This window comes from Limanda limanda, chromosome 22 (assembly GCF_963576545.1).
Source record: "Limanda limanda chromosome 22, fLimLim1.1, whole genome shotgun sequence".
NCBI classification, from domain to species: Eukaryota; Metazoa; Chordata; class Actinopteri; order Pleuronectiformes; family Pleuronectidae; genus Limanda; species Limanda limanda.
In genome coordinates this window covers 8,811,090-8,838,594 of record NC_083657.1, presented here as the reverse complement: position 1 = coordinate 8,838,594, position 27,505 = coordinate 8,811,090, and the positions used below count along the sequence as shown (strand labels likewise).

Below are 27,505 nucleotides of genomic sequence, written 5' to 3'. Positions count from 1 at the left end.
CATGATACAAAAATCTAAACAGTTTCCTCTGTTTAGATATTTGTCAAGGCCTCAACACCATACATTCATTTTAACAAGGCCAAACATCTAGGGACCTCCTGAGTGAACTCTCAAAAAGAGTTTTGTTGTCTCCATGAGTCACAATAGTTTCTAAGCAGAGGGATCTGGGACAGGATGCCTTCTTTCAATCAATACATAATCACCTTTTATCTTATTTTTGTTCATTTTCACATTGTTGGCATTTGGCACTGAAGGTAGAACTGGAACCTTCAAGATAAAATAATGCAATGAATGTTCTCTTTGTGAAGCTTACGTCTCCAACACTGTGTCAGAGATTTCTCAGGTTCTGCTCTCCGGTCTTTTGTAGTCCTTATGTCTCGTATACTGGATTGACGACTGTAGACCTCTTCAACCTCAGCAGGTCAAGTGTCCACTGAAGAACATCAAGCTAAAACCTTGAACTGCAGCCTGGCATTGATTGCAATGTACACCTCTTACACTGTCGCACATTCAGAGCACAACAAGTAGGTACTCTACATTCAACATGCATCGATGTGGAGTCCACAACATACGAGTATATCCTGCTGCTGCTTTTTTATTATGACAATATATTGCTTATAAAACTAGACCACGATTGATAGATTTAACAGTAAAAATTCACTTGTTTCAGCAGAAAATAGTTAAAATGGGATTGTGGTAAAATATCAATTGTATTAGACACAATTCACATATAATGGGTTATATTAAAGCTTACCGTGGTCTCTATATTCGTCTTTGGTTTTGACTTTAGAGGGGTCTTCAGATATTTGCCAAATTAAAGTAAAGCTATACTAATATTTCATTTTAATTACTCTTTCTTTCAGGAGACTGTAGTTGTAAGTAGACGTAAAGTAAAAGTCAAAAGTTCTGAAACTTCAACACCCGACAGCCTTTTTATTTTTTTTCACCGTCTAATTGCATTCTCTGTTATCCATCAGATTCTTAACATTCTCGAAGAAATGTCAAAAACGCTGCCAGGAACTTGGCTGTCATCTCTTACTCAAGTCTTAATTCTGAAACACCAAAAGGTTGTTCAGTGTTGGAGGGATCTACAAACGAGGTCTTTCTGACAGACGAGAGGATTCTTTTTCTCACATTTAATCCGGGATTGTCGTACATCTCCAGATTCTGATCTGTTTATCCCCTGCAGCTAGTTCTCAACGCAGCAGCCAGACTTTTGTCAAAAATAAAAATGGCAGAGGCCACATTTCTTGCCTTTTCACAGCGATACATCGGGTTTCATTTTGTCTCGATATTGGCTGCGAACTATTATTCGTCACTTTTAAAGGAAAACATCGAGCCCAGTTCCTATCTCGGGTTTTTACCGCGTATCCATATGACCTCTGATTGCAGATAAACCCATGCTGCCTGCTTTAAAGTGCAGTCAATAGAGGGTCGAGTATCACTAACACTGTCCCTTTACCACCTAACGATTTGGGCTGGATTGATGGAAATAAAACCTGCTTACAACCACACAAGCTCAGTCATTAAGCTCAATCATGATGGCGCAAAATTTCAGCCTCAGGTCAGGTCACTTGTTTTCACACAGTTGGCACCCCCCTCCCCCCCTCCATTTATTCACTTATTATTTGCCGTGTGCTCTAAGTGTTTCAAAAAAAGGTCACTCGGAGTACTCCGCAGCTACTCTCCAACAGATTGGGCCTTAAAAATATTCGCAGTAAAAGACTTAAGGGCCATCCATCAGTCTGGATGATGCCAAAATCTCTGACTCTTGTGACTCTCCCGGATAATGACTCGTGGAACGGTCAAGCCGGGCCTATAAATGGGGAAATAATTCTTGAGCGGGGACGGCCTCGGAGATCTCACCTGCTGGGAGCACACAGGGGGCGTATTAAGTGAAGCTGAAAACAGACATTGGAACAGAGGGACCACACATACAAATATCAATCAGAGCTAAGTGAGACACTCTTTGGACAGTTAGGTGAGGATTAAGGCGAAATTCGACCAACAATCTCTGTTCGTACAAGTGTTTTGGCTCCCTATCAATTTAAATTTACGTCCATACTAACATGCCTGAAAAAGCCTGTGCTCTACATTAGCAGGTTGTTTTCTTCCGGGAAGGGGTTCATGTGATAGAAACTCGACCAATCGGTGAAGGTTAAGTCAACATCATCGTTTCTGAACGTCCGCATTTAAGATAACACAGGAATGTAATTCTCCAGTAAAACATAGCTTATGTTTGTATGAGGGGGAAAAGCAAACATTGTCTTTAGAGCTGCTTTTATCTTTATTGTATCGTTGGACATTTTTTCTCTGTTTGAAAAAGAAGTGTCACTGTGTTTTAGTTTAGATGTTTAAATGTGTCTGACAGTTAAACTTTTTTAACAATATCTCAGATGATGGCCCAATTTTGAAAGCATAGGTTTTTACCTTATGGTTTAGATGTCCATCCCAAATGATGTGTGAATAAGTTGTCTTTGAGAAACGGTAAACACATCTCTTAAATGACTTTAAATTGTAGGGTTACACCACATTGTTTCCTGTCATGTTTTTTTTTTTATCAGGGTAAATTATAACCTAAAGAGACACTTGACTTGAGTGAATGCAGGTTTCAGGGACATCTGCACAGGAAATGTCAAAAATCCTCCAGCTCTTAGATTCTGTCAGTATCTCACTCAGGATCCCTAAAGACTTGTTAACACCCTTTCAGTCTGATCAAATCTCCACCAAGCCAAGCTGATGGAGCCGCACCAACTATTGCAGATGACACCAGTGTTGACTCCGGCTCATTTGATGTGCTGGCAAATGGCAGAGTTGGTGTTGTTGTTCTCGTGGTGTGTGTGTGTGTGTGTGTGTGTGAAGGAGGGGAAGAAGCAGGTGTCACACCTATTTGTGTTTCCTGGTGGAGAATGAGTCCACTGATCACCTTCTGTTCACATACAGGGAGAAGATGAACCACTTTCATCCTTCACAAACAGAGTCACAAACTAATTCGTTTTTTTTCCTGACTGTGTGATATGCCCTGATGTTAACAGGAGCCCAGGATATGCTTTGTCCGCACGGACTGGCAGGAGCCACACATGCACTGACACGGCTGTGATCACTCCCCAATATTCCCAATAGAGGGATTTGGGAACGTTATCATTGTGTGTAGATGTTACGTCCATCACTCCCACTTGAATATCAAAATGTACCATCATACCCGGTCAATAAATGGAAACTAGTCATTGAGTGGGGCCAAACTACTGATGGGAGCATGCAGAGAAACAGACAGAGGAGCACACAAAGATTCTTACTGTACATGTGTTGATCAGAAAACCTGTAAGATGTAATTTAATGCTAAAGGCTCCAGAAAAGACCTGTGAACTTGTTCTTTATTATCCCCTTTTTCACCATTTTACATCTTGTACAACCTGTCACCTGACAACGAGAAAATCATCATGATTAGAAAACCTCAAATAAAGGAGTCTGATTGACGCATTTAATTTTATTCAAGCTAATAAATAATTGAAGTCAGCCGTTAGCTTGTTGCCAAGATGAGGCAGCTAATTGGCCTCCAATTAGCAGAACAACAATAATTCTTCGACGTGGGCCGTGATTTGAATGTTGTTTCTTGGTGTTAGAAAAAGGTGACTCCTCTAATTAACCCTCCCGTTGTCTTGAACATCTATAAAGGGCTGTTTGTTGCCAGTTTTAAACATCCACAATGATCATTGACTGTTGGATCACCTATTGTATTTTAGCTTTAGGCTCAGTTTGCCAAGAATATCATTACTTTTATTATTCACTTATGCTTCCTGTGGAAAAGATGTGATGTGCATTTAAATATTAGGTTTTCATCTCATGGCAAAAAAGAAACGGTCCGAATTTAGCTTTGGATGCTTCTAAAGTTGGCTCCAGAAGTTATAGCACGGCTCTTTGAATCTAATGGCTCACAAGTCCAGATTTCAAGGTGTTGTTTTTCACACACCATGTTCTCGCTGCCGTCCACATTGTGCTGATGTCAAGCTTAAAAAGCACAAAAGAAAAGTGTTCCTCTGCCTCTGCACAGGCTGTGTGGGCTCTGCCGGCTGAAGTCAAAACAGATCCAATTGTACCCGTGGCCGGCAGTCAGTGAAAAGCAGCCGCATCTGTCGAGGAAGGCTGTTATTTGTTCATACCTCAACTTTTTTTTTTTTTCCAGTTTTCTTTTCACTATGTATCCACCTGCTAAAAGAAAGACATAGCCCTGAATTGGAAAAAAAAGACCAAATGCCGGCTGTGACCGTATAGGGCTGCTGGATGTTTATCCCTGCCCGGTGTCCATCAGCTGTCAGGTCCGTCCGGATCAACATGCTTAACAAGCACAAATGTGTTTACCCCTCATCTCATCAACAGGGAGAGCGGAATTGGACAAAGTAAGGGCAGAAGGAACCCAGCTAGCTGGTGTTCCTGCACTAAGCAGCCTTGTTAGGCAATTCATCTGTGATCATTTCTCTTATTTAGCTTTTTTTGTCGTTGTGTGCAATTGATTGAGATGCAAACACACACGAGTCCGACCCAGTAATCGTGCTAGCTTGAACTTTGATGCACATGAATAAGTCAGTCAGTGAACTTTCCTGTACCTGAGATCCCCTGAGTAGCCAATAAAAGCAGCGAGGGGTTGCAAACGGAGCTTGTTACTTTTTCCAGTAGCTTGTTTGGCAAAGAATATTTGACTATTTGTGCTCTATAATGATGGGAGTGGTGAGACGGTGATGAGAGAGTTAAAGTTGGAGGACCAGCTGGTGTACTCTAGCTGTGTATGTAGAATAAATTGTAAATGTTAAAGAACCATTCAAACGGATGTGAATCTTATCTGCAGGACGACTCACTAATAACATCCATCTCATGTTTATCTTTGCCGCTTGTGAATTATTTCACTTTTCTGCCTTCCCTCTTTAGAATTGGAGATCACCTGCACCTCATTCCATGCAGACACCCCAAAGACGGTAAATACATTACCAATGCTGAGCCCCTCGGAGACTAAACCAGGTGTATAAACTATTTTCTGTTTTCGGTTTAAAAGTTTAGGACTTTTGCTTAACTTGCCGTATGCTCATCTGGCTCCTCAGCTCGTGGCCCTTGGCACATTGCTTCTTTTTCAGGTTCAGGTTCTGTTCCCATTATCTTTTTTTTTAGTTTTTGTCCTTAAGGTATGCAAGAAGCAAATTACCAGGTAGTGCTGTTGCGAATGTGCACCCTGTTTTTCATTAGTGTGGCGAGACTAATACAGCGTTTACTGACCCGGGAACGGCAGGTGTATTCCACCACGTTGGCACCTTCAAGCAGCAGCACTTCATTAGTCAGAGCAATTACTTCTGGGCAGTCGGGGTTTCACCTGGTTTCCATGAGTGTGAGAAACTGAGAGTACGGACCTGCACCTCATGAACAAGTCACAGTGACCTTTGAGTGATTATGGGGGACGGACAACTTTTCTCTTGTAGTTTAAAAAGTACGGAGGGCAAGAGAGTTTGATCGCTATCACTATAACAGTAAGTCAAAAAGATCAGGATGGTATTTCACAAGTTCAAAATGTTAAATGATATTGGTACCAGCTTTAAAAATACCTCTGAACCTGCGGAAAATAGCAGATAGGGCATGAGTGAGTATCCACAACTCTCCTGATCCAATACAATATCTTTTTTAAATTTTTTATGTTTTGATCTGGGCCAGGACATACAACGATAATCACAATCATATGTTAAAATATATATATTTTCTCTCACTGGCGTTAGATCTGTACTTAAGCCCAGGTATTGGAATTGGTATTGTACAGGTGTACATGGGCAGCTGGATATTTCACCTCCCATCCAATGAGGATGTAAACAATGATCTTGCAGAGTTCTGTGTATTTGCTTATGTTAAGCTTTTGTTTGAAAGAAAAACATGTTGTGTTGACATACTTCCTCAAGATGCATAAATATTATCCGCTGTGATGCTTCCCTGTTTATTTGCTGTCTACATCCTCAGCAAACACCCAACTCATCTGCATACTTATATCCTCCCAGTGCACCTGCTATTATTCTTTATCACCTTGCATAATAAACCCTTAGCCCCCTTGTTACCAAATTATATAGTCTCTATAAAACCCTACAGTCAATGCACTTAGCCCCCCCGTCCCCATGTGACGCATTCAGTTGAATCATCAACAACATCATCAACATTTTCTCCTCGGCTCCGTCTCACAGTAAATAAACGCAGCTCCCTTGATCCCATCTGGTTTCTAACCTCTTCTAATTGATGCTTCAGTTATTAAAAAAAAAAAACAAAGATTAATTTTAAGACTAATTAGCTTATGAATAATTTGCGCTAAGTCAACAGGTGACTACATTTCAAAGTTACAGCGGAGACACCCGGCGAGAGAAACCCACATAGACGATGAATGCATTAAACAAGTCGGTTGAGATGTAGGGCAAAGGGTTCCTGTTCATCCCCCCCCCCCGTCAGGTGACAGGAGCACACGGAGCAGACGTGCGTGCTCTGCTGCCGGAGTAAACACACGGCGACATGCTGTGTTATGTACACCACCTGTGTGCTTCCTGACTGTGGCATCACTGTGGCTACAGTTGCCAGGTCTGGCTCGGCAGAGGTCATTTGCATCTTTTATGACTCCAGGTAAAAGGCGAGGGAGCGTAAGAGGCAGGTGAGGGAGCGTGAGAGAGAGAGACAGAGGGAGAGGGAGGGAGAGAGAGGGACATGGTAAAAGTACAGGAGTCATAAGGCCCAGCAGCTGAAACCGGTCCTATCCATCTTCGGGCTCTGAGACGCGCTGATGGGCGAGAGGCAAACCGCTCGCAGGTAGGTTGCTTCTGACTGTTTGCTTCCTCTAACAGGACACATGTTCTGTAGCCAAGTCTCCCGTGGTGCTGTCTTTCTTCTTCTTCTGCTGTTGTTGTTGTTGTAGCTTGCACACATACTCCCGAGGCTAGATCCGGGCCCGGGCCTGGGCAGCCGTACACTTGTCTCTGTCTCCCTCCACTCGTCTTGTCTGGAGCAGATCAAATGGAGTGCCCCGAGAACTGCTTATCGGATTTGAAAAGCATTTAATAAACTGGTCTTCAGGCAAGTTGCTTTTAAAGTGTAGGGGGGGGAGGGAAGGGGGCCAGGAAAGGAAATACAGGATTTGAGAGGATACCTTTTGTGTTCGGTTATAGTCATCAGCCAAATGTCAGGGATTTTAAACTTACTAATTTTCTGACGTCTTTCTGCTGAGTCATGGGGGGAGAGGAGACGGTGACCTTTAGCCCACGCTCTGTATGCTAATGATTTACACAGACGGCCTCCACCGCTCGTAAAGAGACAGTGCACCTTGTACTGTATGTGCATAATAAGTTCCTCCTGAATGACGTGTGCTAATCACTCATTAAGCGCTGTCACTTATCCCGTCATTTTTTTTTGGTGATCACTTTCATTTGTTTCTAATGAATGGCTAATTGGCTGCTGGAGGTGATTGACAGGTTGTCCAAGGAAATGCAATTACCAGAGCTTAGAAATATGACTTATCTTCAGCTAATTACCTGTATTGACTTACTTTATTTCAGTGATTGCATTTAGAAAGACTCAAATAAGTCGCTGTGATGAAAGGGAGTGTTTAGTGTTTAGTGGAGGGTGAGGGGAATGAACGCCCAGATTTATTAAAAAGTAAGTTAATTCAAGATGTTAGTTACCTTATTATTGAAGATTCTACTGCTTGAATTCAGTAGGTACACACTTTCACATGTCTTTCACTCCAACACAAGGACACTCGCTACTTTTTTGAAAAGGCTGCGAAAGGGAAGCTCTAGGGTCTGAATTAAAAAAACAGATGTTCCAACCCCCTTTTAAATGCTCTGTTTGAAACAAGCTTGAAAAGCAAGTAATCAAACACGTTCGTGGAAAAGCAGCAAACTTTAAAGACAAATTCCTGCTTGCGGGTGTGTCCAAGTTACCCACATTGAGCAATTTATTTATTGTCAGGCAGACGTAACAAGTCTGAAGTTTGATGACACCACAATGTGGCAACATTGTCCTTGAGTATGGCATAATTACCAAGGCCAGTAAGTGATATAGTCATTACATGATAAACTATGGGACTCTGCTCTTTTCTAGCAAAGAAATGAAACTTATTTCTGACCTCACATCTAACTGTCTTTTAGCTTTGTTAATGTTAATGGCCATATCGCTAACTTCGGTTGATGCTAGACAGTATTTATTTAAAAGCACGGTAATCTATTGGTTGATAATATTATTCTAATTATGGCTATAATTCCTAAAATGTCATTATACAATTTTTATGATGAAACGAATGCAATAAGGCTTGATTTGATTAAACTAATATGAATATTTATAAATAAGAGACCACAAATACAACCAAATATATAGAACCTGAATTAAGATATTTAAAAAAACAAACGTAAACATTGAAGCAAATATGCTTGAATTAGAATTAGTCTTATTAATATTTGTGTAATTCATTTGATCCTGTGTCATCATCCTTCCATCTGGATGAGACAGCATTTATATTAAGTAAATTTAATACCAAATATCAAGGCTGGTGCTAAATACAATATCCACAAATCCATGGATAAAGAAAGCATTGTTGAAATACCTGATGGAAACATAATGGCACCGTGTGAAGTTTTGATGATACCAAACACAGAAACATCACCAGTCTGAGACGAGAAAGGCTTTGTGAACAAACGTGCAGCTTCTCATGAACACATCACTACTTTGCGGGTTTCAAACGAAGTGTGGTGCAATAAGAATGGACGGAGGACAGATTTTTCGGGAGCGTTTAGAAAAGTTTCCACGGACTTTCTTCATTCATTCGCCATGAAACTGGGTCAGCGTCAGAACCATTGTAACCTCGGTGTATTGAACTCGCGGTTCTCTGTGAAGGAGCGTGCAGGTATAGCTCTAAAGTGTTCAAAGCACTCAGAGGCTTTGTAGTCTGTCTGCCTGAGTTATTCAAAACGCGCAGGTTTTCAGTGGAGTATAGTCTTAATTGCTGCTGTGCTGTGAAACCATTTGATACTGTTAAACTTTCTGTTACACTGTATATATATATATATATATATTCTCTTTACATGATTGTTTTCAATTTTATGTATTTCCGTCTTCATCTCATCTTTGTCATGATGATGAAGAACGTCAAACCAAATAGCAGTTCACTGTTTGCAAATGGTCTGTATTTATATAGCACTTTTCTAGTCTTGATGAAAAAGTATGTTACAGTCTTTCACACACACACACACACACACACACACACACACACACACACACACACACACACACACACACACACACACACACACACACACACACACACACACACACACACACACACACACACACACACACACACACACACACACACACACACATTCATACAGTGCATCTACCTGCTGCACTTTCTCCATCACACATCACTCACACACTGCCTGCACAGTTGTTTGACGCTTTTTCGGCTTCAGTGCCTTCACCAAGGGCACCGTGACATGCAGAAAGTGGGAGACAGGGATCAAACCACCAACCGTCTGGTTAGTGGACGCCCCGCTCTACCCACAGTCGCCCCATAGTTCTTTTAGTTTCTATAATTTCACTTATCTGCCTCCTTCTATTTTAATATAAAATCTGAACTGACAGTGAGCCGAAGCGAAAGACTAGTTTTTCAATATATTTTCCATCTCTGAACATTTCCCTTCAGTTTCTTTCAAAGTGTGTCAATAACGATTTTCAAATTCTACCCCCAACTACAGACATCGGCTCTTTTTGTACAATATTACAGGCTATAATTTCAGATTTCTTTATTCTTTTAATACTTCCATTTTCAGATCATCAGTTTAATTCATTGTTCACTAAACATTTGTTGTTGAATGACGGCAGCAGCACGATCGGGGGTCACGCTGGTGCTCAAATTACACTGCAATTAAACCACGGGTACGAATCACGGTGGTGACAAAACACCACAGAAAAAAAACAAATTATTTCAAGAATAGCAGCAACCTGAATAACATCCAATAAGGAAAGTGAATTACCTGCAATCAAAACAGATATCCTACATATCTCTTTAAGCAATGTACAGTATATATCCCTGCCGCAGTAAACCTCTAGGGAAGATCGTGATAGACGTAGTTAGGAATTGTCAAAGAATACATTGAATGTGAGAGCACAGGGACCATTATACCCTTCAGTGGGCTACAGCCGGCCCCTTGTAACTGATGTTGCAGCTATTCTCCGCCGTCCTCTACACTCATGCTGTATGACAAATATCTGTTTGCTCTTTGTTTCATCCTCGGGGCTGAAGTAATGCACTTTGCTCTCCCGAGTCCCCCGAACGCCAGGCATGCATCAGCACTTATATCCTCTCGATGGTTTCCTTTCCTGTTTTTTTTGGATCTCCCCCTCCTCGCCTTTCTTACCACTCTTGCTCCCTCTCTTTGGAACTAATGACACCATGAAGAGCTGAGGACGCCGTCTGATGGTGACAGCCTGGTGGAAAAACAATTCTAGAAAAGTGGCAAGAAAGAACTTATTTTAGTTTTTGGTCAGTCTGTAGATTAAGATGATGATCCGGGAACCACTCTTCACACTGTGTGCTTTTTTTTGCTTCTCCGGAGAACTGTTTTCTTTGTGAATCACTGCAGCTGCCATGCAAATCATGATCATACCCTCTCCTCTTACTTCTCTATCTGTTCTATAGATGTGAAATTGAAAATGGGTCCTTGAGCCCCGCTTTCCCACAGCACTCATCCTACCCACACCGTCAACATCTCTTTTCTTCGAGGTGAACACAACTCCGTTCTGATGTACGGGTTTAGTATATTGGTAGAGATGTTGTTTACCCTTCATGCTTGACGTGACTCTAGACCGGAGGTGTTACCGAGCTGTCCTCTGTGCGCATTACATGTTTCAAAAGACGGGGCTTGAAAGCAAGCGCGAGCGAAAGCAGCACATACTCAATTATACCAGGATTCGATGGAGTTGAGTGTCCATGCGTGAGTCAGGTTTCAATGCAAACACGTGGTCCGTTTTCCTCAAAGATTTGTGCAAAACGAGTAATAGACTGGAGGCAGAGCAAATAAAGTATAGTACTCTACATAAAGAACAGCGATTTCTGGGGAAACATGGCGTCTGTGATAGCCTGACAACAGCAGCATATATATAAAGACGAGCTGCATTGCATCATGGTAATAGTATGAAATTCATTATGGATTCAGTGCAGCTGTCCACTGCAACGTTACAAATTGGCATTGCCATTGAAACATAATATTAGTCAACAGAGACTCTGCTTACCCTGTTAACACTTCATCAATTTACTCTACTAGATTACCGGATGGCCTCGAGCGCTTGTCTTTCCCCCATTAGAGAGCTTATAGGCCATTTTCAAAGTGAGCGGGAGCCTCCACTCCCTCCCATGACAATAAATAAAACATCCATGAAGTCACAGTAAATAATGTAAACACACAGAGGGGAGATGGAACCTGTGCAGAAAGAGGAAATGGAGCGTTAAAAGGTGCCACATTTGTCAGGACTACCCTTGGGTTGAAAAAAAGCAACCCACCCCCCACCTCCCTCTATGTAGTGCACATAGTCTCCGCAGAGCAGCGGTGGAAGAGCTCTGCAGCAGATAGAGAGCAAACACACCTCGGCCATTGAAACATAACAACCTATAACAATATTCTTGACGTCCATTTGAACATTTTAATTCTCTCCTTTTTATATCCAGAATCCAGTAATTACTGTGATAGAATACTGTTTATTGTATAAGTTGTACATTTTGTGTGTGTGTGTTATTTTTGTCCTTATGCATGTGGAATTGGTATTGTCACTGTATTGCATAACATGTGTCATGAGTGTATGAGTTTTGCCACTGTTCATTTAAAGTGCCAGTTTAAACACTGTAAACTGGTTGAACTCTTGTGTATAATTAGATTTGAACACCACCTAACATGTGTGTGGTGATGATGAATGGGATCTCGGGGGGCAGGCTAATCCATCAAGTGTAGTTGCGGAGTCTTAAATGAGGCTGATAGAGTGGGTCTGTTTGTTTACTATGTGTGTAATCAGTGCTCAGTGGCTAATAAAACCTGCAGTGAACGTTTTACAGGAAACTTGCGTCGACATGAAAAGTGAAAGTGTTTTCCCATGTATAGTTTCTTCATTTAAATTTTAAGATGGTGTTAATTGGCATTTTGTTGCACTGTGGTGGTTAATTAGACTGAGTTTAAATCACCTCAACCCCTTTAAAGAGGCCGAGGAAGGGGATTTTGTTTTGACCTAATAGTTTTACAGTGGGTACATTAAATAACAAAGCACCTGGTCTGAAATAATGATTCTCTGACTGTATTTCCAGACTGTGTAACCTCTATGTGCTGAGCCACAGCCCCTGTCCTGAGTGTGGGTGTTAATAATTCTTAGAACAGGTGCTGCGCCCCGAAGGCCCGGGGAAGTAAATGATTAGTGGCACTCCCCCAAGATGCATTGCTCCTCTGTATTAAAACCAAACTCTACCTTTTATTCCCTCCAGGGTTTATTAAGTGGGCCAGTTGCCATAGCAACGCTTTGGCAAGCTATTGCCAGGATAAGCCATAATGGGTCTCCTGACGCAGTTCACTCTGCTCCTGTGGAAGAACTTCACTCTCCGGAAGAGACAAAAGGTACACTTGTGCTCGCCTACTCCTCCCTTTTCAAATCAACATATATCTGTTCAAATTGGTCAGCAATGGAGGTAAAACGGGGATGTGGTCCCTGGGTTGTGTTATCAAGGACAACTAAGTTATTCAAGGGAGAAAAGGTAATAGGGGGGATTTACCTCGAAAATTGTCTCCTATAGAGGTGAGCCGCCTTTAACGCTCCCACTAGAGAACAAGAACAATCTTACCTTAATGCCGACCAATTCTAAGTGTCACCTTCAATTTTTGGAGATGCGTCTCCCCTGCACGTTATGTCACATGGGCTGTATTTTAGGTCTAACAAAGCCAGTCTGTGGCCTAATGGAAGGGGATGGGGAGTGACGAATGTTAAGTGCTCTGTTTGAAGGGCAAATACTTTTCCAGCTCCTCTCACAACGTGTCACAGCCTGTGTTCAGCGAGCCCATCCAGAGATGTCATGTCATTGCAGTATACAAGTAGTTACCAATTGAGTTAGAAATTACTTTATTCAACATTTTAAAATGGTTATGAAGGCTTTAAAGGTTTAATGGCACTAGATGTTGCGTGCGAGCACTAGAATCTCTCACCAAAACAACACACACAACAGAAGGACTCCTTCAGGATCGAACATCCTCATTACCATTGTCACACTTGAGAAATTAAGAAACTCCTTTGAATAGCACTCAGAGTTAATCAACAATTAGACACAATTCCCGACTAGTCTGTGTGGTGTTTTCTTAGCAATAGACAGTTTATTTCACAAGACCTTCTGCGTATGACAAATGTGCTTAAATAGTACGTATTTAGTTTTTTGTGAAACCTGTAATATAATATAACTTATCAACATGCTCCAAGTTCCACATCTTTTTCACATTTCAGACGATAGGCTTATCTTCTGATATCCCCCCCTCTGAAATGACACATAGCCTTAAAAGACTTGAATCTTGGAATATTCTGACTTTATTCTCGAAATCTCAGACTTCTTTCCATCTCCTTTGAGTGGCCCTGTCCTCAAACAGTTTTGACCCTGCTGTTGAGGCTTCAGTCCGACTCCCTCTACTGGGCCACTTGCCTTTAGCCCAGTTATGACTTCCTCATCAAACACACTCATCTACACGTTATCAGCCAGTGATGTATGGTGGGTATCATTGCCTCTGATGTCACCCACTCTTGCCGAGAGGTCATTGGCTGCATGAAGATTACATTACCCCATTAGTCACAACTAGGGTTGCAAAATTCCGGGAATATTCAGTGTTGGAAACTTTCTATGGGAATTAACGGGAATATACGGGAATAAACGGGAATATACGGGAATTAACAGGAATAAACTGGAAATGTTGTGGGTAATTTATACTAACTGTATTTACCTTGTCATATACAGACATAAATACAAACATTTTGTTTTTTGTCATAGGCTGATTTGAGCCCTGAGGAAACTTTGGGCACTTGACTATATGCTTCGGCATCATTGTTTCATTCTTAACATAAGTCTTTGCACAGTATTTGCAAATGTACACAGCCTTTCCTTCTACATTGGATGGGGTGAAATGTCTCCACACATGAGATAGTGCACGTTGCATTGTCTGTAGATAAGATGAGAAAAAGTTTGTAAAAAAAAAAACTTATGCAATGCCAGAGATATAAATAGTTAGCCAAACAATTGGAATTGTCTGTAAACATATTTTACAATTGATGGATAAATTAATGGAAATAGGCTAGATGAACACATGAACAATCCTCAATCAGCATGCTAATATATTTTCTCCAGTAATATCATCGAAACTTACCTGACTAGTCCTGCACACTACAGCAGGCCTCAATAGCCCTGCTGTAGAGTGAAGGATGCTGGGAGTTATCTGTGCATGTGATGGAAGAATGCACAGTGGAGGGTTGAAATTCAACGTGCAGTGTGTGCTGCATTCCAAACATCTTTAAAATAGAGTTTTGAATGATGTTTTTATTGCTCAGCGTTTAATTTGTGTATTTTTTTTTTTTTTCAAAATTCCCAAAATTCCCGAGCTAAACTTCCCATGGAAAGTTTCCAGAAAGTTTCCGGAAATTTAACAGAAACTCTCCGCCCCTTTGCAACCCTAGTCACAACTGCATTTCAAGGGTCAGAAGAAGTTGTCAAGGTAGCTAGTTGGCCTCCTGAGTTATTATTTTTTTCGTCGCAGGCAGATATAACTGATACAAAGAGCCGCATTGTGTTCTTTGATTTCTACCCTTGCGATGTGATGATGGGAGTCACATCCACCCACTTGTTTTGTTCGGGGGTTCAAGCACAGCGGCGTGCCTGTTGCCAGAAGTAGAACAAAAGACGGCTTCACAAAAAGAATCAGCTTTCATCAAAGTACACACTTTCTCAAAATAAGTCAAGGCAAAGTCATTTGCAATTTTTTCGCAACTTTATATGTGGGAGTTATTCCTCTTGTTAATTGTATCCACCAGCAGAAAGAAGACAACCGCACACTTTGGTGTCGGGAAGAAATATTCTCCTACTTTTCCCCCCAGTATGAGTGAGGGGACAGTGGTGGTTTTGTGCAGACAGTTGGATATTTGGCCAACGTCAACATGACATACTTTTATTAGACAAAAACCAGTGGGAGTTAGCAAGGACAATGGTGCTTCTGGAGGGCTCGTGGAGGTTAATGACCAATTATATGAATGCCTCACCAAGCATTTTAAGATTTTATAACGGGCATGAAACTGATTTTATGGTCCAGTATTTCACATAATTCCAGAGGAGGAGATTATCTATTCACAAAGAAGCTGGTGTCTCATGGCAAATGCCTGGGGAGCCAGACATTGAGAAAGTCCCCACGATCTCTGTGTTCCCTCTCCATGCCTTTTCTTTGGAATACATTAGGATAATTCCCCCTCTGAGCAGAGCTACATCCTCTGTGACACACGGACGGGATGGAATTAAGGGACTGAATTTGAGATTCAACCCGGTTTGCTTTGAAATGTACTCTATGCATTTTCCTGCCATTTTAACCTCTGTGATTCATTGACTAAATTTAACAACACGATTTACAATGTGACTATGTTCCCGGCAAAATAACTACCTACTTTACGGCAGGAGCCTTCATTTATATTGTGTGGTTTCCATGGTGCTGTGGCATAACTACCACCATATATCACAGATTTTACTCTCACCTCTGCCTGCCCTCCGGTTTAATTATTAAGACAACAAACCGTGTGCAGGTCTTTTTCTTCCTCGTTGGGCTGAGGTGCGTCACCGGATGTCTGAACACGTTACGGGAGCAGGAGACCGTTCTGACTGGGGCTTTCCAGCTGATTCCTTTTAGCAGGTCATTCCACCAGAGATGTTGAGAGGGGGTGGGCATGCCGATAGGTCAACCGAGGTACGCGGAGAGGGCTCAGTGGGGGGGGGGTGCAGGGCTGGGGGGGAGGGCGTGTTTGGCGACGGAGCACCAAGGGATGCGTGAAAGCCGAGATGGCGGACGGCGTGGGGTGAAGAGTCAAGGAAGGATGAGCTGCAGCTCTGTAATATCCCTCTGGAAACCATTACCCCCTGATGGATATTACTCCCGCTGACAACATTTCTATTAACTTAACCCTGTGGTTAGAGAATAAGCAAAGCGGGACTTGGTAAATATAGAAGCTTGATGATTGCCCTCTCTATCTCTGTTTCTATCTATCTCTTCCTAATGTATTTTACAAACAAATTTCCAAGCAATGCAAATGATGTGAACCATAATGTTCCACAAACATGTATTTCACAACCAAATTATGAAAACCGCTCCACTCTTGTTTGTGCAGGTACGACTGGTCGTTGAGCTCATATGGCCTCTGTTTCTCTTCTTCATACTGGTGTGGGTGCGCACCACCAATAAGCCAATCTACAAAGGCCAATGTAAGTAAAAGCGATGATTTAATATTGTTGATTAGTATAGTTATTTTTTCACAAGTCATTTGAACAAGGTTTTAACTTCTAAGGACATGAAGATGTGACAATAATTGAGATCGTTGCATCTATTTCTAAAGACAACATTGAGTTTGCCTCGTAGGAGAGCGGATGGATAAATATTCCTCTATTCCTTCAGGTCACTATCCAAATAAAGCCATGCCGTCGGCCGGCGTGCTGCCGTGGCTTCAAGGTATGATCTGCAACATCGACAATCCCTGTTTGAACTACCCGACGCCTGGGGAGGCACCAGGCCAAGTCAACAACTTCAACAACTCCATGTATGTGCTGCGATGTTCCCTTCTCTGCCTTTAGGATGAATACAATCTAATTGTTTTGTTTTCATATAGCATCAAACACAAAACATTTACAAATTATCTTTTCTTTTTTTTTGTCTTGCAGTATTGCTGGTGTGTTGATAGAGCTGCAGAGCCTGGTGGAGAACGGATCTATTCTCAGGAAGGCCCAGTTGCTGGCGGACGACATCGACCAGTGGTCCTCAGTCCTGTCACAGTCGAACCCTGGGAATGGTAAGAGAAGATAAACGTCAAATTGATGATAGGAGCTTGTTTTAAGGTCACTAAAGCCCAAGTTCCACTGGTCAAAAAACCTGCCAACACCCACAAGCATCTGGCTTTAGTCTGCAACGGGAACGGATTCAATCGGCATTCACTCCCTAGTCAAATGACTCTGCAGTTGACACAGGATTTTAACGTGAGTAAACAGGATAATTTGGCTAAACTGCAAGGTGAGGGAGCGCCTCTTATATTCTGTCCACCAGGGTCGGAAAACAATACAGAAAGGCAAACTCTTCCACCTTTTTTAAGTGGATTTGCCTGTGTTTATAATACCTGCTAACTTTAGTATAAAAGATAAAGATATAACAAACTAGCAGCTAGGTCAAAGTGTAAATTCTGTTTTTTGTTATATGAAAGTTACATTTCTTCTTAGGAATTGTTACAAAGTCTTCTTGTAGTAAATGGTCAGGCTTATTCCGTTATGTCTTCGTTGATCACTACTCTGTCAAGGAAAGTATCCCCTTCACGCGGATGACAAGTTGGCGGATTTGTTATTCCCCTTTATCCCTCAAAAACAATGGCGCGTGATTATTTATGATGCAATTTCCCATGCAGACTGACAGATCGTTTGTCTTGATAAGTTGCTGCTTTGCATTAGGCTCATTTAGCCTGATGATATTCAGATTTTCATACGGCACCTAATTTGCAAAAAGGCAGGGGGTGGGGTGCATTTGCATTTTGGGGTCGCAGGTTTGTAATATACAAGATTAAATCCATCAAAGATCTAAGCCTGGTCATAATTAATGGGATTCGCTATCTGAGGCGAGAGCACAAAAGGTCATTAACAAGAATGGGGAGTGAAGTACTATCGAAAGTGCAGGATGGCAAAGGTGAATGTGTTGTCCTCTTTTGTTTTTACCCAGGATTGATTAAAAGACTCAGGTGGTCACTTCAATCAGAAAGGCAGCAGTGTTCAGACCGAGCTCGGAGCATGTTCTGCCTCCCTGTGATCTAACCCCGACCATCCCTCCCGACGCTCCTCCACTGATGAGGGGCATCATGGGTGCTCGGCAGGAGTCGGGGGTGTGGTATAGAGTCTGAGCAGTAAACCAAACGGCAAACTTCATCCCGGACAATAATGAGCAAATGTTATATCTTTTCAATATCATCGAGACACCGATTTAGACCTGTGCGAGTTCCAGATGCACTCAGAGAAGGAAACTAAACATCTAGGATATCATCTAGGCTGGAAATTAACTTCAGCACTATATGAAGATCATTTTAATATTGTTGGCAGCCTTGATAGAGTTCGATTCTACTGGTTTTTCGCACAGGTCGAAAACGGTTGTTCCTTGACTGCTGCATTTGTATTTATGGCACAGTGGGGGGGCTCTCCAGCTCGGCAGGAGGATGTTTCTAAATTTTTTAGCAAATATTAGCTGAATCAAACCTTAAATAACCCGATTTAAATCACTTCCTTTATCTTATCCTGATAATTAACCGACCTTCATGTATTACACTTGCAAAAAACTGGCATAGTCTACTTAAGTAATAACTCCTTTATCGTCTCAACAGCAAATTCTGGAACAGAGACGTTATTGTGAACTGATGAGGGCGCAACAAACGGATGGATGGTTTTAGAAATCCTGTCGATCTGTGGGCAGCTAATCGGGAGAAAACGACTGGCTAACAATCTGCTTCATGTAAAGCAACAAATGGTCTCACTTTACACACTCGTGCAGCTAAAGTGCACCACTCGTACTTGTACCAGTAAGCGATTTAATGGCCACTGTCATTTATAAAGCATTAAGTTAAGCTGAAATTCATCAGAGCGTAATGCCACTCAAAGCAGCGTGAATAACAAAACCAAATCAGAACTCTGGCCTCTTGATTTTGCATTTGTTCGCCCACGTGAACACCAGAACACAAAAAGAAACCTCTTTTCCACCCTTGGTCTGTATTTTTTAAATGTGGCACTTTGGCTCAATCAGTTGGAAGAAAATTCTCTTCTAACCCCCAATCTTGTCCCTTCAACAGCAGAATACATCCTGTTGTACTTCAGTCGTTAGCTGTTTTCAGTCATTAACTCTATCAGGGAAATTGGGTCCAGACTTTTTCCACAGTTTGACTTTTGTTTACATGCAGCTCCTCTGGAAAATATCAGGAGAATTTCCAGAGTTCAGTGCAGGTCTGAAGCAGACTGCTGACTTATTCCTACACACTAACTCACTCCTTCATGGTTTGCATAGTTGTCTATTAAAGCACGTAAATGAAGTCTTGCATGTTGATGCACGTGCCCAGATTTGTACAAAAATGTCTAAGAGTTAAGATGATTTATGGCTGAAGTTATGAGGTTAAAACCTTTTTTACAAACGTAAACATATCTTTGTAAGTAACCATCCTGTTTAACATCAAGTGTAGTGCTCCTTCAAGGCTGTTTCTTTTCTCAGTCACTTGGAGTAAAGTAATGATTCTCCATATTTACGTTGCAGCTCAACCGGTGACCCTAAAGAAGGTTCTGCGAGACGATGAAACGTTCTCCAAACACCTGAAAGAGAACTTGAAAGTGCCAGCAGCAGTTGTCGAAAGCCTCTTAAATGCCACGATTTACCTCAACCCAGTAAGTATCATTTCACAACTCTGAGTCCCATCCACTTTGAAACATGATTGTCAAACTCCTTCTGTCAATAGCGTAATTAAAATGCTATCACAGGTTTCTGGAGACTAAAAGTGCTCAGAGTATTCTTGAAGAATAAAATGTCCTGGACGGGAGCTGCCTCTGGGACTCTTTGTCTTGATTGTCACGATCAAAACCAACAGCAGCGTTTACTCGACAGAATGTTTGAAAGGTTTGAAGCTCTGCACATTAGGTGATTCTGAATGAAATTATATTGCCACAGCCATAAGAGCTACAAGTACCTTCTCTCTAAATGTTCCCCCATCTCATACCCAGCTTTTTACCAAGTGATATCTGAGGTGCTGCGAGAAGGAAATTATGTTTACTGACATTGGGAAAGATGGGGAAATATAGTGTGAGCTGATTAAACGCTACCTGACTGTGTATTAGGCAGGAGGTCCTGGTGCAAAGTGTGATGTGTCCTGAAAGTAAAGGTGCCCGCTGTACTGTGGTTCACAAGCCATTCTTTTTCCTCTGCCCGTGTAACTCATCTTGCTTAGTGACACTGTTCACTGTCTGGTATGTCACAAATCAATGGCATATATGCAAATGTGTGTGTGTGTGTGTGGGCAAAATGTGTCCGTCATCTTATATTTTGACTCTTGTTGTGTTGTCTCACTGTGGTGTTGTGCACAAGTTCACAATTGCATTATTTATTGAAGCATAATTCAAGAAATAATATGATTTTATAGTTTTCCAACAATATCTCAAAGGACACAAAGATGAAATATGATCCTATGCAAACTTCTAGTAAAATGGATTGTTTCTCGTTCAGGAACGACCAGGCGACCTGAAGACGCTCCTGTGCGACGGGACGGGTCTGGATGAGTACGTCCAATTTAGCAGCCACGCTGAGGAGAAGGCTTTTCAAAATGTCAGCTGCTCCCTCACTCGACAGCAGCTGATTAACACCCAGCAAGTGTTCCGGCAAAACCTGGATGTGAGGAAAATCCTGTCTGAGGTGAGCTTTTTCACACTGCCAACATTTCCTGTTTACTCCCTCTTTTTGGTATTTTCTCTGTGAAGGTTATGATACTTAGTTATGAGGAATTGAGGAATAAATAAAGATAAGATAACAATCGTTTTCAACATGGATACTCAATAAATTACAGGCTTTAGCTCGAAACACACCCATCTTTATGTATTTTATAAAGATTCCATGCAAACGGTCTCCTCTAACTCAGTTAATTCAAAGCAGAGACAATGATTTTCTCCGCCAGCCAATTGAGTAACCAATTTAAAAGTTAAACGCCATGCTTGTCTGGTTCTGTGACTTGGAGAGATGAAGAAGTATCTATTTAAAGTGAAAACTAGATACACGCAATCACTTCTAAGGATAAATCTACCACCAAGATGTCGGAATGTATAAAGTTTCATTCCTGCACAATTATCTTGATGTAATTCACTCCTCTAATTTAAAGGGAGAAGTTATTGTGTGTCCCACAGGATCTAAGCTTTCAAAACTGTCACGTGCACATCTTTTTTACTTTCTCTTTTTGAATTCTTTAAACTCTCAGTTCTCTTTGGGGTTATGAAAGCGTGCACTTTCTTTGAGTTTATCTTAGAGAAAAATATATGGGACAGCAAATCCAATAAATAAGTGATAAGGCAGAAGGTTCGTAGGAGGGAGCATCTGAACAATTTAAACCCACAGGCGTATTCAGACACAGGAAAGAAGAGAGAAAGCCCCAGACAAGATATGGTGAAAAAGCTCTCCAGCGCCTCAAGCAAATGGATGGAGAGGAAAAAACAACAAGCCTTCACACTTAAAGCTTGACATTGCTGAATGATTGCGATAAAAACAGCAACATAAAGAAAAGGGACCAGGGAGGAAGTCCGGGTTTATCAGTGAAGTTGTGAGTGGCAGAGGGTGATTTAGACATTGGTTCCTGTTTTTTTAAGGTTTCCTGAAGGTTTCTTTGTACGATAATATAATTGCTGCTTATTTGGTAATGCAAAAAGTAAAAAATGTAAAATTAAAAACAACCACTAGTGACATCTATAACAAAGTGCAGCGGAAAATGAGTTAAACAAATGATGATGAGATATCTTTTTCTTTTTTTGCCATGACTCACTTTGCTTGCTCTTGTTCTAATGGGACAGTGTGAGAACGCTGGAATTTCTCCCTCCATAGATCTCACTGGTGATTTTTCTCAGAGTTGTCCGAGTGCGATACCTCTGCTCTCTCTCTCTCTCTCTCTCTCTCTCGCTCGGTCTCCTCTCCACGTCTGCCCTGAGCACAAGTGGCCCTAAATGAATGCACTTCAGACTCCATAAGTCGCAGGGACACTCGGCTTCAATGGGATTCTATTTTTGAAAAAGAGTTTTATTTTACAAATAATAATGCAGTGTCACCATACCACTCTTTACAGTTTTCTTTACGCTGCTCCCAGCCCTCTGATCCACCCACTTGCCTACAGTTCAAAGAAGTGTAACTTAATATGCTGAAAGACAATACGCCTGATACTAACACAGCTCATGCTCTGGTACAGCCACTGGTTCAAAGGACGTGTCAAATACCTTTTGAAATATTTACCAATACCAAGGAGGCTGGTACGATACACAACATAATCTCTAACCTTACATATTTAAGGAATATGAAGGCACGGTTTAAAGCTTTTTACAACTTTTAAATATTGTAATAATGGCAAATAATCCTGTCAGCAGTTGATCATTTCCTTTTTTAAGCTCTGGCTACTGTGTTTTTGTTTAAACCACCTGCTCATCCTGTTCTTCAGGTGCCTCAATCTATGGGCCTGAATGCAGCAGATACTGTGACACTGGTGGGGAGAACCACTCGAAATGCTTTACCTGTGATTGAGGAGGTTAGTGAAACGGCATCGGCCAGGAATCCATATTCTATAAATAAATGGCTGTTTGGTTGAATGCTTACTTTACAAATCTAAATTCTTGACTCTGGCCTGTGTTGTCTCCAGATGGCGAGGTTGCAGAACTCCGTGGTCTTTCAAGCGGCCGGTTCATTGAATTTCCAAGAAGACATGATTGGCAGTGTCAATATGCTGCTGTGTGGAAATACGCCCGACCTCAACTCCTCCAGTATGACCCTCAGTTTACGCTCATCTGGACGAATGGATAAGAACGAGTCGATCCCGGTTCCAGGCAACAGTTCCGGTAAGTGCCGCGGCAAACTCATTCTTAAAGCAAAGCAGTCGCACAGAACTCGTGTCTCAATAATTAAAGTACTTTATGTGCCAGTGGAAGCCAGGAAATAGACCGTGGTAGTTTATTCTAATTTCTGAAATCACCAGTGTACAACACAGTATCACAGGACAGGATCAAAATATGTTTGGTAAATATGGAGCCGCTCGGAAATAGTGATGACTGGAAGCTGTTTGTTTGTAATCATTATTTGTTCCTGTTAGAAAACAGTATCTATGCCAGAACCATGGTGCTTTGGAGCTGCAGAACACACAAAATGTCAGGAAACAATAAGTGCTTGTATGAATTAGGGGTGGTCTTAATGGATACAAATATATATTTTTTAAAGCACAGATTAAGTGCTACTATGAAAATGTATTTAAATTTGCTGTTGCATTTAAAATCCCAGAGTTTCCGTTGGTAGAAATGTGGAGGTTGCAAAGATCCAATAACCCACATTTTCACAAGTTAGTGGTCATGGTACAGTAGGTTACAGTCAACTCTGCAACATGCAAAGGGGAAGACTACATCCAGGACCAGGCACCTGTGGCACAGTGGACACCAACGCCTTAGTTTGAGAGTAGGTTTGATTAGGAATACATTATCCACAGCTCTGACAGGGGTTGGCATCCATCGCAGCCAATCAAATCAGCTCCTCTCATTCCATTTGAAAGCTGTGCTCTGCCCACCCTGATTTCCTAATGGACAGGAGAGTACAGAGCAGCTCATCCCAAATGGAAACCGATGTTGTTTTCTGAGTGGGGCAGAGTCGCCTTGCAGAAACATATATATATAGATATATATATATAAATGTATGAATATGAATGGCCACTCCTGTTGGGGGAGGACCTATATGTAAAGCTGTATAACTAAGCTTGGTCCAGTGCATCATTGTCTCCCATGCTCCTACTGATTTAAACATGGCAATATGGTGCTGAGTAGCTTCCACAGCTGGAACTAGTGGTGCTAGCTATAAAAGATTTAACGAAAAAAGGACCACGTTGTACAAAACTGTGATACATTGACAGGGCTTTGAAAATTAGGACTACAACACATTCGCACATTCAGAATGGTTGTAGGTTCTTATGGCTGCAAAAGACAGAGTCAAGTGCTAACATGAAACATCTTTTGATCCAAGCCTCCCTCTGCCTTCCTGGCATTACTGCATTAATGTGTGAGTTTAAAGCATAAGTTATCTCTCGGTTGAGGACTTTTATATCAAACTTAAACTGACACTCTGTTCATGTGAGTCAGTTCTGCAGCAGATGAGTCGTTTGCCGTGTTGCTTCTGTGGAAACGTGTTTTTTTTTTTATTACCTAGAAGGAAAAAGAGATGACTCTGCTTCACTGGGAAATGTGTCAATTAATCAGTTAAATGCAAAAAAGACTATTCTTCTCCTGGAGCAATATTTGTGGCAAACTGTTGCCGTAGGCCTGTTGGTCAAGGCCTGGGGCAAAACGGAAATAGTACGGCATCGCCAAACCACAGAATGATGCTTCACAAATGACTGAAGGCCATGTTTTCTCAATGAGCTGTATTGAAATTGGGTTTTTCCTGCCACAGTGTTTGGCAAAACCTTCCCCAGCTGCCACGTAGGTCGGTTTTGTGCAATCTGCGGCATCAACTTGAAAAGAAATCGCGTTATGACATTCACAAAGTGATGTTTCTCTGGATCTTCTTGTTGAGGCCATTTGAAGTTGGTGTTTCTCACTGAAATTGGGGAGATGACCTCTTCTGTCACAAGCAGCATTTGGAACTCGGGGCTTGTAGATTATCTGTTTATTTTATTTTGCTTTCCTCTGTGGTCCTTGAAATACCCACAGGAACAAAAGACTTCAGGGGAGCTGGCATTTCTTGTTGCGTATGAAGATTTCTGTTGTTTACATGTATAATAAGCCTGAAGTGTGTTTGAGGTGATTGGCATGTCATGATCGACTCGTCCTTTCTTTCAAGGTTTTTGAGACTGAAAAGAAAGGTGATTCTTTTATCCTTTGTGTTTGCACACTTCTCCCATACAAGCACATTCCCACCTCCGAGTTTGAATGTTGTCAGCACTACAGATTGTGATCCCCATCTGATCCAAACACATTTATTTCCATTTCATCTGACCGAAGAATGTGCCGCTTGTATTCAGCATCTTTTCATGCTTTTTTGTGAACACTTCATCCTTCAGTTGAGTGTGCAATACGCTTCTTCTTCGAGGTTGTGTTCTAACCTTGTTCATGAAGTTTGTCTTAATTTGAAATCAAACTTAATATTATAGTTGCAGTGGTCACTGCAGCAAAAAGTATTCACTTTTATCTTTTATTTTTAACTTTATAGGCCGTATCTTTAATGCAGTCTTTCTAACTAGTTTGCTTTTGAAGATCACATAATATTAGTTTAATCACATAAGATCAAATGCACTACTTCAGCGTATATTATCACAAGTATTGCAATATTACACTTTTCTGTTGTGCAATATCCAGTTTCTCTACCTAAAGTAAATGAAATGTAAGTATGTGACATATATATATGGAAGTGGTTTGAAATGCATTTGAAAGATGCAGTCAAATTAACATGATAGATATTTCGGTCAGATAAAATAAATCATTCATACTGGTGCTGTGATAAAAAAAACGTTGTCACTGTAGGAAAAAAAGAAAAAAGAGTGGATGTTGCGGATGTGGCAGCTTTGAAAAACCACTGAATATGTTTGTCCCATAAAAACCTTGAGAAACTTCTGCAGCTTGATGCTCATTAGAGACCCTGCATCCCCGTTTCATTACATGCCAGTTCTTTGGAGGAAACGGCACCGAATTAGATTTTAATAAGACGCCTCTATTCCCCAGGAAAGAAGTTATACTGTAAAGTGGAATTTCATGCTAGTGCCAGAACAAATTAGCACCAACATTGCATCAAGCAAGCAAAATAAGCACTAACGTCTCTGTTAGCATGCTAATGGCTGTTTTGGATTTTTGCCGTGGCGTTTCATTGTGTCGGTCTATGTACAGTTGAATTAATGTGCAATATGCAGTATGCCTGCGTAATGGCCAATTACAACTCCTTTGTAAGTGTAAAAGTACACTCTGAGGAATAGTAAAAAAAACTGCTGCTATAAAGGCCGAGGCCGAGGTTCTGTTAACTGCTCGGTAATGTTCTCCGCCTAATTAATTGGTGACAACAAAGGGGAACGTCAGAAGAGTCTGGGTGGTGGACGGCTCTTCAGACAAGTAAACACTCATTTTAACCCGGAACCTCTAACAAAAACAAGTTAATAGCCTTGAATAAGAAATGATTACACGGTTGACAATGTCATGTGGTTATTGCGGAAATGTGCTCAAAGAATCCAATACAATGTTTGTGTGGTATTTCAGAGGAATAGCTTTATTCTCCCTCTGCAAACAGAATACGTTGCTGAACTCAGTCTCAACGGTTATATTTTTCTTTGGATTGTCAAAGTTAACTATCGCTGCAGCAGCTTATTGTTGACAACACATTCTTGTACCAGCCAGAAGGTTCTCAGATGAATGCATCTTCTGTTGATCCATCGAAAATGGCCTTGTCTCTTTCATTGTTCTCTTGTCACTGTGTGTGATTTTTTGCTCATAACTCATTCTGGCCATTTCAACACTTGTTCTGTCATCCTTGCCTGCTGCGGAGAATAATTAGTAAATGGTTTGTACTCCGAGTTCCAAGCACGTCGTGTTTAATGTAAGCTGGAGCCAGTGAAGCTGTAATGAGTGTCTATTGTGGGGGTTGTAGGCTGTTAGAGTGGCCACTCTTATATTAAAGCTAATAATAACCATAATTAATTATAGATGATAAGTGCTTCTTAGTTCATACATCTGGTTAGTTCATTTTAAACTGGCATGTCATGTATGTGCTGGACGTGTGTGTGTGTTTGCGTGTTTGTCTGAATGTACTCATGCTGGTCTGACTCGCATTGTGCATTGCTTGACATTCCTGAAATGTGAGTGATGCATATACCCCTTTTCCTGTGTGTGTACACGTGCATGTCCACTTATGTGATTGCGTGTGCAGCAGCAGCAGCATTTGCAGCAGCATTTGCAGTGCGTCAACGCTCCGGTCTCTCCGTAGTGCAGAATTGAGCCCATCTCTAGGGTGCAGCTCAAATTGATTAAATTTGCCAGGTAAGTTGAGGGGCTGACTAGAGGCTCCAAGCAATTATTCGACTGGGGCTAAACCCGGTGTGAAGAACAGATTCTCTTGTTCTCTAATGCTGCCGTTTTGTAATAAAGTCCAGATCTGTTGTATGAAAAGAAATGCAGCTCACGGCTATGGAGAATGTAGCCTCAGGCTCACACACACAACTGCATGGATAAAGAAACCAATCATTTGAGTTCTATGTCACACTGCCATCTGCAGTCATGTGTCACTTATGAGAAATAGTTTTGTATCTATCGGTGTGAATGTTGGCCAATGGTCATGTGAACCTTTGTCTATTTTCATAATCGGAGTTATGTCGCATTATCCTGCTGGAAGTCGCTATTACATTAGCACACCACCACTTCTGTTCTGGACTGTTTATATGAAGAGTGTTGTGTCCATGGATTCATGCTGTTGAT

The 27,505-nt window shown here is 41.4% G+C and overlaps 1 protein-coding gene across 2 annotated transcripts in view; it reads left to right on the top strand.

Annotated features, from left to right (window-relative positions):
• The first annotated feature begins 6,517 nt into the window (after positions 1-6,517).
• Positions 6,518-27,505, top strand: part of LOC132996200 (phospholipid-transporting ATPase ABCA1-like) — a 142,448-nt gene continuing 121,460 nt past the window's right edge. For both annotated transcript variants that reach the window (XM_061066530.1, XM_061066529.1), the window contains exons 1-9: positions 6,518-6,819; positions 12,530-12,659; positions 16,438-16,531; positions 16,722-16,863; positions 16,985-17,112; positions 19,593-19,720; positions 20,553-20,738; positions 22,516-22,602; positions 22,714-22,909. In XM_061066530.1, coding sequence (XP_060922513.1) covers positions 12,594-12,659; positions 16,438-16,531; positions 16,722-16,863; positions 16,985-17,112; positions 19,593-19,720; positions 20,553-20,738; positions 22,516-22,602; positions 22,714-22,909 — 1,027 coding nt within the window. In that variant the 5' untranslated portion in view covers positions 6,518-6,819; positions 12,530-12,593. The remainder of the gene's footprint in view (positions 6,820-12,529; positions 12,660-16,437; positions 16,532-16,721; positions 16,864-16,984; positions 17,113-19,592; positions 19,721-20,552; positions 20,739-22,515; positions 22,603-22,713; positions 22,910-27,505) is intronic.